The 12,348-nt window shown below is 38.3% G+C and overlaps 1 protein-coding gene across 1 annotated transcript in view; it reads left to right on the top strand.

Moving 5' to 3' along the window:
• The first annotated feature begins 263 nt into the window (after positions 1 to 263).
• Positions 264 to 12,348, top strand: part of cs (citrate synthase) — a 19,375-nt gene continuing 7,290 nt past the window's right edge. Inside the window, exons 1-7 of the mRNA XM_016283931.1 lie at positions 264 to 425; positions 6,197 to 6,244; positions 6,474 to 6,581; positions 8,117 to 8,182; positions 9,861 to 9,992; positions 10,684 to 10,872; positions 11,018 to 11,217. Coding sequence (XP_016139417.1) covers positions 375 to 425; positions 6,197 to 6,244; positions 6,474 to 6,581; positions 8,117 to 8,182; positions 9,861 to 9,992; positions 10,684 to 10,872; positions 11,018 to 11,217 — 794 coding nt within the window. The 5' untranslated portion in view covers positions 264 to 374. The remainder of the gene's footprint in view (positions 426 to 6,196; positions 6,245 to 6,473; positions 6,582 to 8,116; positions 8,183 to 9,860; positions 9,993 to 10,683; positions 10,873 to 11,017; positions 11,218 to 12,348) is intronic.

The following is a 12,348-nucleotide window of genomic DNA, read 5'->3' as shown; positions in this document are numbered from 1 at the left end:
GTGAAAATGTCAAGGTGCCTAAAAAAAATCGCATGTGACTTTACTCGAGCATTTCTAGCATTCTATTTCTAGTCAGGCAGTTTAAAGAACAGCCGAAACGTCTGAATAATTTATGCACGTTCCATTCTTGAACCAATCAAATCAAAACGCGATGAGACGCTCCACCAATCAACATCAGTTTTATCACCATCAACCAATCAGAACACGCGAACGCCGTTCTATCCTCACCAGACCCTATCTGAACCAAACCGCGCCTACAACAGGGCCTCAGTCCCTTTTTCAACCTTCACTGCGAGCTCGGTATCGAGAGGGGCACCTTCAAGCAAGGGTCGATAAAGAAGCACTTGTAATATTTATTCACACATACAAGAACAATGTCCTTCCTCTCTATCAGCAGACTAGCCCCAAGGCTCCTCAGTCCAAAGGTAGGAAAGTTTTATTTTTACTCGAGTGAAGAAAACACAGGCTGCTACCGGTTAGCTTAATTTAGCATAGATTACCTTAGTAACAGCCAGCCAGCCAGCCATATTTCATATTAATAAACCATATCGAACATCTGTTTTAAGTATTTCATGCATGAAAAACATTATGTTTAAATGCCTCCCTCTTTAAATCCTAAGTTTTTTTCAAAACCTAGTTAACTGACAACCTGGATAGCAATTTTAAACAACATAGGCGGTCAAAAATATTGTCAAACTTGGGATTGAACTTTCAAAACGCACCCCAAACATGTTGTCAACGTAGGGAAGTTATGTTTTTTTTTCAGACACAGCCAATGTAAAGTTATGTTTTAGCTTTAAAATGCTGTCATTGAGCTGTTCAAAGATACCTGACAAACAACAGCGTTATATATGGTTATATTCATACGAGTCTCATCTGAAGTCCTTTCTGAAGTGTAGTCGACGTCCTTTCACAGGGCACTGAACACTTCAACCAGTTTTCATTTGTTACAATGTAAATACACTTGGGATCTGCACCTGTTTAGTCTGACAGAGCAGTATTTTTGTTGTTCTTGGTGACTGATTTGACCTTCAGAATTGTCATTAATTTATTAATGGCCAGACTTCAATGGTGTGCAAAGGTGCTAGATCACTATAGTACACCATAATAGAGCTATATAGGGTTTATGCAGGGTATACCTCATGCGTTTTCAGTAGGGTTTAAATGTGGTCATCATCAAATTTAAAGCATCTCCCATCTTAAAATTTAATGTATAAAGACCCACTATATACTGTGAGCAAATATGATATATTTATGTAAAATAGTTTATATTACTTTACATTATCACCAAAGTGTTCTTACTATTACATTATAACTTCTCTCACGATAGCGCTGTGTTCTGAGATATTATATATGTAGGTGTTTTAGGTATTTTTTTCATTTATTAAAACAAATATTTATTTAGTTTACATTTTTATAAATCTTTATATTTACATGTTTTTTTTTTCTCCATGGAACCTTTCAATGAACCCCCAGTACTCCCTCGTGGGTCCCATGACACCTTTTTAAAACCCCTAAATCTAGTTCATAAAAGCTCTTGTGATCATGTGCGGTTATGGAAGTTGTGTAATGTGAACATTGAGCAGTAGTTTCCTGAATGATGGCATGTTTGGGTTTGTGCTGTGATATCCATTTTTACAAGTCATACAAATTGTATTCCTCTATGAAGTTTTGTTCTTTGATCTGAAATGCCTTGAGCAATGTGTGGGACTGATGACGTTTAACATCTGACTAGATTGTGATTGTGTTTAGCAAAAATTAGTGGAGTGTGTTAAAGGGCATGTATGATCTTTAGAAACCGGGAATCCTATCCATATACTGTGTCAGTTGTGCTCTCATAAGATAACATTGTCTTTCATTGTTGTTGCTATAGAGATAAAACCAATGGCTCGCTGTCTGAATTACGTTATAGTTAAATAGGTTACTGTGCTCCTGTCATTCAGGGTTAATACTCCATTCACACCCCTAGATGACCTTTGTACACCATGAAGAGTTTCTCAGCTTTTTTTCTGCTGTGTATGACACTTATGCAATCTGCTGATTGACAGTTCATAGGGGTGGCCGAGGTGCATTTTTGTACTGTACTTATGTCATTTTCTTTATTTCTTGGTAATGGGTTGGACTTTGTTCAGACCTCTGATCAGTAGTCTGCATTGTAAATACTGTGGACACACACACTAAGTAGGTTTGAAAGACACTGCAGAGATTTGCTGTTCCTCTTCAAGCATTCAGATGGTGGACAAGCATGTCTGACCTGTCTGACACAGCTGTCCACCTGTCATCTGCTTTGAGTATCGAAAAAACAACATGTTTTTGTCTAAACAAAGTGCAGAGGAGTTATTAGTGCATTACCTGTCAGTCTTTTATATGTTTTCCTTGCTTAAAGAAAGCTGACAAAGAGTCCTTTGTCTATCCAGAAATTCCTCCATATGATATTTCTAGTGACCCCAACATGGTCCTTGCGTCTATTCTGCATATAGGCTGGCTCCGTGTAATAGAACTGAGTCAAAGGTCATAGAATGGTCTAAGGTTGTCGGCTGGCTAATAGCCTGTGCACGTTCTCTATGCTCTGCAACCTTTGTGATGGTGTTTTTACCTTGAAGGTCACTGTTGTATTGCATACATTGTAGCTTCAATAAAAAAATGTAAATTTGCTATTTAATTTTTGTCTATCCAGAAATTCCTCCATATGATATTTCTAGTGACCCCAACATGGTCCTTGCGTCTATTCTGCATATAGGCTGGCTCCGTGTAATAGAACTGAGCCAAAGGTCATAGAATGGTCTAAGGTTGTCGGCTGGCTAATAGCCTGTGCACGTTCTCTATGCTCTGCAACCTTTGTGATGGTGTTTTTACCTTGAAGGTCACTGTTGTATTGCATACATTGTAGCTTCAATAAAAAAATGTAAATTTGCTATTTAATTTGGACATTTATCTGTTGGCCTTGTAGGAAAAGAACCATCACATTTTCTTCAGAAAATGTACTGATATAGAGATTTAATTAAAATACATAATTACAAGATCTTTCATAGTAACAATTTTCTATATATTATATTACATTATATCATTTTAAAGTTAAATCTGGAGCAATTTGAAAGAAAATTTGAAAGCACTTTTAAGGTATCAAATTGAACAGCTAAAAAATGTCTATGCATATCCACCTTTTTCTTGTCGTAAAAATGGGCTTGGCCATTTGTAAATTCTATGGGTCTGGCTGCTATGCTTGACTCACGTGACCTGCCAGAACTAACGCTAAAGCTTAATTTATGAACACACTGGTTTGTAGTACAAACTGTTTTACCGTTTACTGCACGTTGTTATTCTCCTCGTTATTTACCTATAGTGGCTAATGAACCGGAAGTCTCACCCATAGGCTTACTTCCGCGTTGAAGAAAAAGGTGGATAACCTAACTATTTTATTGCAACTGCACTGGAAACCATTTTAAGTATGTTAGCTATTTTATTTTATAGTAGTAAAACTATGATACTTGCATCTTAGTTTCTTTACGTGCAAGTTTAAAACCCTTGAACTTTACATTTTTTGAGAACAACTGCATAAAGACTTTTAAGTGTCTGTGACAGCAGGTTTACAAACCTTTTTTTAAACATTACAAAGCTAGTGAAATGCTGTAAACGTAGGGCTGGGCGATATAGCTAAAAAAAATGTATCAACGATATAATGTTTCATATCGTTCGGTATCAATAATTATTGACACTTTTTTTAGAAAAATGGAAAAAAACGTTTAAATTTAACCACTGTATTTTTAAATTAACCCAATTTATTGAGACAAACGACAAAATTTTTAGTTTTAACAGTCAAACACAAAATTAAAATTTCTAATGTTTTATATGCAGATTAAATAGGTCTGAAGGAAACTTTTGGCTTGTCTCCCGAAGCCACAGGAGGGCGCAATGAGCAAAATAATGCAGCGCATTAAATTCCCAACGCAAAGGAAATAACTGTCTATAAAAAGAAAAACGTGCATTACGTCTAAATTAACTCATATAAATCAAACATAATTTCGTAAATTGCAAATTTATGCATTGCTTAATACAAAGAGCCGAATCGCCCATCACACAGATTGCCTTTAAAAACATATGAGACGCAGTGAAAAGGAATAAACCTCCACAAATTCGTGACCTGTTTTCTAAAAGTTTAAACTGTTTTAACTTTGCATGGCTTTCTATACATCTCTCTTGTGAGACGTATAGTCATATTTGTCAGTCTAAAAAATGCGCTGAATATGCGTTCTGTGTGAATGGCTTGGTTTCGGTTTTAACCTAATCAAGATCTTCTACGCATTGAGCTACTAAATTTCTCTAATATTTTGAATGAATAACGCAGCAACTGCGCGTCTTGTGGGCTAGACTTATAAAACATTAAAATGCAACAACGTCACTTACATCTTCATCACCGCATCTCACGCTCCACTAATGACGCACACCTAACATTTCATTGTACTATTTTTGCATTCAAATGCAAATGTTTCTTTTAAATTCGACTAATATATATATATAGTTTTTTATTCAACAATCTCCTCATCACAGGCAGGCACAGCACTCAATTCAACATGTGTTCGTGTCTGTGTGTGCAGTCTGCCTCACTCATAGCACGTGCCTATATCGGAAAAAAAATTTATATCGTTATCGAAGAGGGTGTACCGTCGATAAATATCAATACCGTTTTATCGCCCAGGCCAATGTAAACGTTCACAAAAATGTTAGAAATTGCGCAAGTCTAGAAAATTAATTGGAAATGCTGTTATTATAATATGTTCTATTACACATTTACCTCTAGTGTATGTGAAGTGTATTGCTTTTGACATGTCTGGAAATATTCAGCTACTACAGAGGCTTATGTAATCACCCTTCTCTTCGCTCACACCGGGTTCAAGCTAACAGCTGCCAGTAGCCTCACCTTTCCCACTGATTACACGACTGTAGACTTGCAGGAAGGGCAGAGACTAGCAGTTACTTATCAACTACAATACAGGCCGCCACATAAATTAGTGTTTTTCTGGTCTCGCAGCTACTGTATGTTGTTGTGTGTCAGTGAAATCTTTAGCTTTAGGGTTGAGTGACGGGTGTCTGGTGGTCGTAGGAAGCATTGGCTCTTGTACAGGAAGGCGCAATCATTCCCTGTGTAATCCAGCTCAGTCTTCCAGTATTAGTCTGACCATTAAGGTGAAAGGAAGCCTGGAATGCACTTGTGATTTTTGTTTGTTTGTTTTGGATATGAAAGACATATAAAATGCAAAACTATAAAATTATGAAATTACTACCAACATTTCGGAACAGCATAAAATATAAAAAGATAAAATTATGAAATTACTACCAACATTTCAGTAGTCCACAACCTACAGCTGAATGCTATAAACAAGCCCCCTCGTTATCTTCCCAACATGTTTTGCCAATCTGACCCGATTTTACGTCCGTGCTTGAGTCATTCTGCAGTGGCAGTTTCAATCCGGTCCTGCTGTGAGTCAATCAGATATGGCTCTTAATCTAAAGCTATATATAGAAGTGAAGGCTGTGTCTCGATGTAGGAAAGGGTTGGGCCATGCGGATAAACTCATAACTCTTCCTGAAGCAATTCTGTAATAGAATTAGCAATTGGATCCATACACCTGTCTCTGCAGAATTCATTTTGTTCTGTTGCACCTGAGCTCCTTTTATGTTCCTGTGAAATATTGTTGTTGTGCATGTCTTTGCTATAATTGAATTGTATTGAACCCCAAATAAGGCGGTCATGATGAATGGCACAGTGATAATAGTTCAAGACACACTTCACCTCTGGTTGCTCTAGCAGTCTTGTCTGTGCAATAAATGTGCTGTAACTCTCTTAGACAAAAACAGCAGCTAATCAAGAAGCTGTTAAACATTATGATAGAAAAATGCCTTGAAGTTTTTGTTGTACTACATGTAGCATTCACTGTATCTCTGTGTTTTCTGGGCTTTGACTTCAGAGCCTGTTGAAAATATTTGGTCCAGTAGAAACTTGTAATAAGAAGCTTGTAATTTGAATACAAAGAAATTGGCAACTGATGCATTTTGCATTGTGCGACTAAAGTCACCTGCCTTGCAGCTGTCAGCAGGCCTTCTGCAGTGAAATCTGACTGCTAGCCCAGGTTGTTATGATGATCAACTTCCTCTGCATTGCATCTTTCATCAAAATAGTTTTTCTTTTCTCTTCCAGAATGCAGCATGTGTCGTTGTGGCTGCCAGAAATGTCAGCGCATCCACGGTACGCATCTCATCAAGCCTGGATCAATGATCACAGCCAGGGCCAGGCTTTAGATTTTAATTGCACAACAGAGAGTCGATCACAGCCTTGCTTTTGATGGGAAGGTTGAGTAACATGAATCACATATCTGGGGCTAATTTTTTAAATCTCAAAAAGCACTAGTTGTTAAATGTGTTTGTGTCTGATCCACTAACCGAAAGCTGACCTATTTTCCCTTGGTCTTATGCAGAATTTGAAAGACGTCCTGGCAGACCTCATCCCTAAAGAACAGAGCAGGATCAAGAACTTCAAACAGCAGCATGGCAAAACCACAATTGGTCAGATCACAGTGGACATGGTGAGAAAAACATCACTCCATTCACTGTGACTGCTTTTGTCTGTCATCACTTTAGGCTACATTAGTCATTTTGTAATAATTATAAAGTGCTTAAAGCTATAAAGCGGGTTATTTTAAAGATTTATGTGTATGATGTGTATTTTTTTCTTTCTACTTTAAGTACTCATGTTGGAAATCGTGGGCTTATATTTAGGATATCCAACTAGTGATGTCTGCCAGGTTGCATGTCATCTGACTGATGTCACAAGCAATGTTGCCTAACGTGTCTGACTAGTCCGATCTCACATGATGTAGTGCTGCAAACCACCACAAACACAGTAATAGTTTTTGCCCTCTGATTGGATGGTGGTTTTGTCAAGGACCCTCAGGCTGTGGTGTGAGTGCTGCTGCTCTCATGGCCGCTGTTTCAGCTGAGTCATTTGGTCTTTGTCTCACTGCCAGTTATTCTATACTGTAGATTAAACTGCACCTGAGGGGCATTATTACTGTCATATATGACACTAGAACTAGAGGCCAGTGAGATGGAGGGCTGGTTGTAGCTCAGAAAAAAAGTGTTGACATAGGTATTTGAATAATGTTTGAGTCGGGGGCGATTCTAAGATTTTCGTTTTAGGGGGGCTCAGTCCCCAAATGAGGGTATAATAATAAAAAATAATAGTAAACATATAAATAAACAAAAAAATTGACTAATAGGGTAAGGTGGTAAACTAAACCTATTGAATTTTGCAACTTATTGTATTCCACTGTACTGCATAGATAGGTATAACATTTCAGTACTGAATAAGCCATACAAGTCTTCCTGAATCCTGATCTCTCTCTCTCACACGTTTACTTGGCTATCTAAATGGGGACATTCCATAGGCGTAATGGTTTTTATACTGTATATATTCTATCACCCTACACCTAAACCTACCCCTTACAGGAAACTTTCTACATTTTTACAGTTTAAAAAAACTTTGTTTACTTTATTTTTATACCAGTTTTACAAATGAGGATGTCCCTTAAGGGAGGTTTTTGGAGATTGTCATGTTTAGCTCACTTTTGGGTACAAATTTGTCCCCAAAATATAGTAGGTACACACACACACACCTGTTTGCTGTACAAACAAAATTTTACTGTTTGCATTTCTAGTACAACCCTCTTTCTTTAGCTCAAGTATGCAAAACAATTTGCCATATGCACTGTAATTAATGTTTTATATTAAAAGTAAAATTTTCAAATAAAAATGGCAATGGAAAACCGATTGCTCCCCCATGATATTTTGTAAACTGTCTTTATGACAAAGAACTGCACAGATGCAGATATTGTAACAATCTATCGATAAACACACCTTGTCCTCTGTTTCTCGCTCTGCGCCTCTGCGGAATGAAGAACGCGCTGAAAGACGGGGAGGAGCCGAAGTCTGCTGCCGTTTTCATATGAAATTTAAAGGGGAAATTTTTAGAGGGGCTGAGTAATCATTTTAGGGGGGCTATAGCCCCCTAAAAATGGCCTAGCAATGCCCATGGTTTGAGTGCTGTTTTTGATTTTGACAGGTTTATGGAGGAATGAGAGGCATGAAGGGTTTAGTGTACGAGACCTCTGTGCTCGACCCCGATGAGGTGAGTATGCACATACACACAATACCATGAAATGTAGCTTAAACCAGGTTATAATTATTTATACAGTATTGATTTTGATTTTTTGGTTTGTCACAATGTTATAGGTAACAAAATCATAAAAATGTTTATTAGTTGGTGTTAAAGTGGTCTTTAACTAATTATATTATTATTAATAGTTATATATTTTATTAATACTTCATTTATTATTATTTGGCATACATACTATTTATAGTTAGTAATAATTAATCAATTACAAAGTCAAAATAGACTAAAAGGTTCTGTCTTTCATAATATCAATTGAGCCATCAGTCTGCAAATTTTAGCCTTGACATATCAAATACACATTTTAGGTTGTGAAACTTGAAGGTATGATGAAAGTTTACAGTGTCATAGAAGCTCATCGTTTGCACAGTAGTATGCTGCTGTTGCTGTAAGCTAAAAATAAAAAGTGGCACCACAGTGCCTTGGATAAATATACATTGGTGTCAGTAGTTATCCCACTAACCCCTGAACCCTCTCAGAGTTCGAAGCTGCAGTGTTTATTTTATTCAATGAAACACTGACGCCATCCCTGTGTTTATCGATTGCATCTGTAGGGCATCCGTTTCCGTGGTTACAGCATTCCAGAGTGTCAGCAGCTGTTGCCCAAGGCTCCTGGTGGAGAGGAGCCACTGCCAGAGGGTCTGTTCTGGCTGCTGATCACAGGACAGGTGCCCACTGAGGAGCAGGTGAGGATATATTCATATTCACTGCATTCTTACTCATTAAAGAAACCCAGAGTGCCTAGAATTTAGAGCATGTGCTCTACACACCTTGTCCTCTGTTTCTCGCTCTGCGCCTCTGCGGAATGAAGAACGCGCTGAAAGACGGGGAGGAGCCGAAGTCTGCTTCCGTTTTCATATGAAATTTAAAGGGGAAATTTTTAGAGGGGCTGAGTAATCATTTTAGGGGGCTATAGCCCCCTAAAAATGGCCTAGCAATGCCCATGGTTTGAGTGCTGTTTTTGATTTTGACAGGTTTATGGAGGAATGAGAGGCATGAAGGGTTTAGTGTACGAGACCTCTGTGCTCGACCCCGATGAGGTGAGTATGCACATACACACAATACCATGAAATGTAGCTTAAACCAGGTTATAATTATTTATACAGTATTGATTTTGATTTTTTGGTTTGTCACAATGTTATAGGTAACAAAATCATAAAAATGTTTATTAGTTGGTGTTAAAGTGGTCTTTAACTAATTATATTATTATTAATAGTTATATATTTTATTAATACTTCATTTATTATTATTTGGCATACATACTATTTATAGTTAGTAATAATTAATCAATTACAAAGTCAAAATAGACTAAAAGGTTCTGTCTTTCATAATATCAATTGAGCCATCAGTCTGCAAATTTTAGCCTTGACATATCAAATACACATTTTAGGTTGTGAAACTTGAAGGTATGATGAAAGTTTACAGTGTCATAGAAGCTCATCGTTTGCACAGTAGTATGCTGCTGTTGCTGTAAGCTAAAAATAAAAAGTGGCACCACAGTGCCTTGGATAAATATACATTGGTGTCAGTAGTTATCCCACTAACCCCTGAACCCTCTCAGAGTTCGAAGCTGCAGTGTTTATTTTATTCAATGAAACACTGACGCCATCCCTGTGTTTATCGATTGCATCTGTAGGGCATCCGTTTCCGTGGTTACAGCATTCCAGAGTGTCAGCAGCTGTTGCCCAAGGCTCCTGGTGGAGAGGAGCCACTGCCAGAGGGTCTGTTCTGGCTGCTGGTCACAGGACAGGTGCCCACTGAGGAGCAGGTGAGGATATATTCATATTCACTGCATTCTTACTCATTAAAGAAACCCAGAGTGCCTAGAATTTAGAGCATGTGCTCTGATGCAGTTGTCCTAGTAACCTAGCATTTAAGTGCTTTAAAATAGTGAGCAGTGGTGCTTATGTGAAAAAATTGGGTTTGAATCCAGCGTGCAACCTTTTCTGATTCAATTTCCCTTCTTTTTCCTATTCTATGGCAAAAGGGCAAAAATAAAAATGCTTTCATATTTGCCTGTTTTAAAACCGTGTGTATATAGATATTGCAGTTCCTCTCAGATAAGTGAAACAATGTCAAATCTGTCAGTTTAAAAAGATAATGCGTCTTTAAAGCTGCTTAGAAAAACAGTGTTCTTTATCTTTTCTACCAGCTTGTGTGATTTGCAAGATTGTCATCTGTTTATAGCTGTGACTCGTTATAGGCATATATTGATTGCTCTGAGATCGACAATTGCATTGTCTTGTTGGGATGTTAATCAAATTGTGGCCCTGAACAGGCAACCATAAATAAATATCTCTCTAAAAATATTTGTTGAACAAAACAAAGCCTTTAAGAAATTGAGATTATCCTCTGAGGCCATTTTCATTACAGATGGCAGTCGTAGTAGTTGTATTCATAGTAACATGCCACAAAAATATTTTGCCTTTTATTTAACTCTTTGTCGGCTGGTTTCTCAGGTGAATTGGTTGTCTAAGGAGTGGGCTAAGCGTGCGGCCCTTCCCTCTCACGTGGTCACCATGCTGGACAACTTCCCCACCAACCTGCACCCCATGTCTCAGTTCAGTGCTGCCGTCACGGCTCTGAACAGCGAGAGCAGTTTCGCTCGGGCGTACTCTGAGGGAGTTAACAAGGCCAAGTACTGGGAGGTGAGTCACTGAAAATATTTGTGCTAGACACTTTAAAGGTGAAGTGTGTAACGATAAATACTATGACTAAAACAACTCCTAAGATATTTATTTGCTATGTAAAGTGAGTGAGTCATTCACAAGAATTCATGCCATCTCTGTGCAGTTTGTGTACGAGGACTCCATGGACTTGATCGCCAAGCTCCCCTGCGTGGCAGCTAAGATCTACCGTAATTTGTACCGTGAAGGAAGCAGCATCGGCGCCATCGACTCCAACCTGGACTGGTCACACAACTTCACCAACATGCTGGGCTACAGCGATCCACAGTTCACAGAACTCATGAGGCTCTACCTCACCATCCACAGGTGATGACCTACAAACTCGCTGACTCGTTCATCACAAACTCCTCCTGCACTGGTTCATTCGAGGCAGTCGTTAGGAATGAGATCGGCTTGGACTTTTAACCTTTGTGATTACTCTCAGAAAATCTGTCTTCTCTATGAAGAGTCAAGATTTTTACCTCATCCTCAGGGAGAAAAGCACGTTAGTGAAGCTTGTTTTCAGCCCTGCTGGGAGACCTGAATGCATCTGATGTCTGTTATCAAACTGGATCTTTGAGGCCACAAGTGCAATACTGCAAATTGGCTATTTGTAGAAGAGCTGCTACTATCTGAACCAAAAAAGGAAGAGCATTGGTGTAAACTTAAATGCAAACAATCTGCTTTCCATGCTATACCCAGCTTGACAAGTTAGCAGTGTCTAGTAATTTTCTAGGGCTGCAGCTACCATCGATCAAGCTGTGGATTAATAAATAATTGACAGATTTATCAAGATAATTGGTTATTTGATGTTTAATATACAGCTATGTGGAATGGGACTTTGGACCAATGAGACCTGCAATCTGTGCTATCAAAGCCAGTTATCACTTTTATTGCCTATTAAGTGGATGCAATTGAAGTGCTTTTATAAGAGTTAGAAAGTATTAAGAGTTTTATATATAATATTTTTCCCCCTTAGACCATTTTCTATAAATAGTCAAAATAAGTGACCCAAATGGTTCCCAGCAATTCTCCCTTGATAGTTAATAATGCTAAACTTTCAAACATCATGCACTTTAATTTTGAAAAGTTATTGTGTGGTGCTTGATGGTTTATTGATGTCTTTCTGTCTCCCTTTGATCAGTGACTGTAGACTGTGCAGATTTTGTTCAGTCAGCGAGAAAACACTCAACCTGCTAGTGTACATCTTTTGTTAAGAAAGAAAGGGGAAGAGGAATGACTGTTTTCGATAAGTGAATAAAGTCTGCCCTCTTGCGGTTGTGTTAGTTTACTAGTCTTATCTAGTTTAGTGTCCTTTGACCGTAACCTTATCCTTTTTGTGTGCTTTTTTTTCTTTCCAGCGACCATGAGGGTGGAAACGTCAGTGCGCACGCTAGTCACCTGGTAGGCAGCGCCCTGTCCGACCCCTACCTCTCCTTCAGCGCTGCTATGAATGGC

The sequence above is a fragment of the Sinocyclocheilus grahami genome, unplaced genomic scaffold (assembly GCF_001515645.1).
Source record: "Sinocyclocheilus grahami isolate Dianchi unplaced genomic scaffold, SAMN03320097.WGS_v1.1 scaffold178.1, whole genome shotgun sequence".
Classification (NCBI taxonomy): domain Eukaryota; kingdom Metazoa; phylum Chordata; class Actinopteri; order Cypriniformes; family Cyprinidae; genus Sinocyclocheilus; species Sinocyclocheilus grahami.
This window is presented reverse-complemented; position numbering and strand designations above follow the sequence as displayed.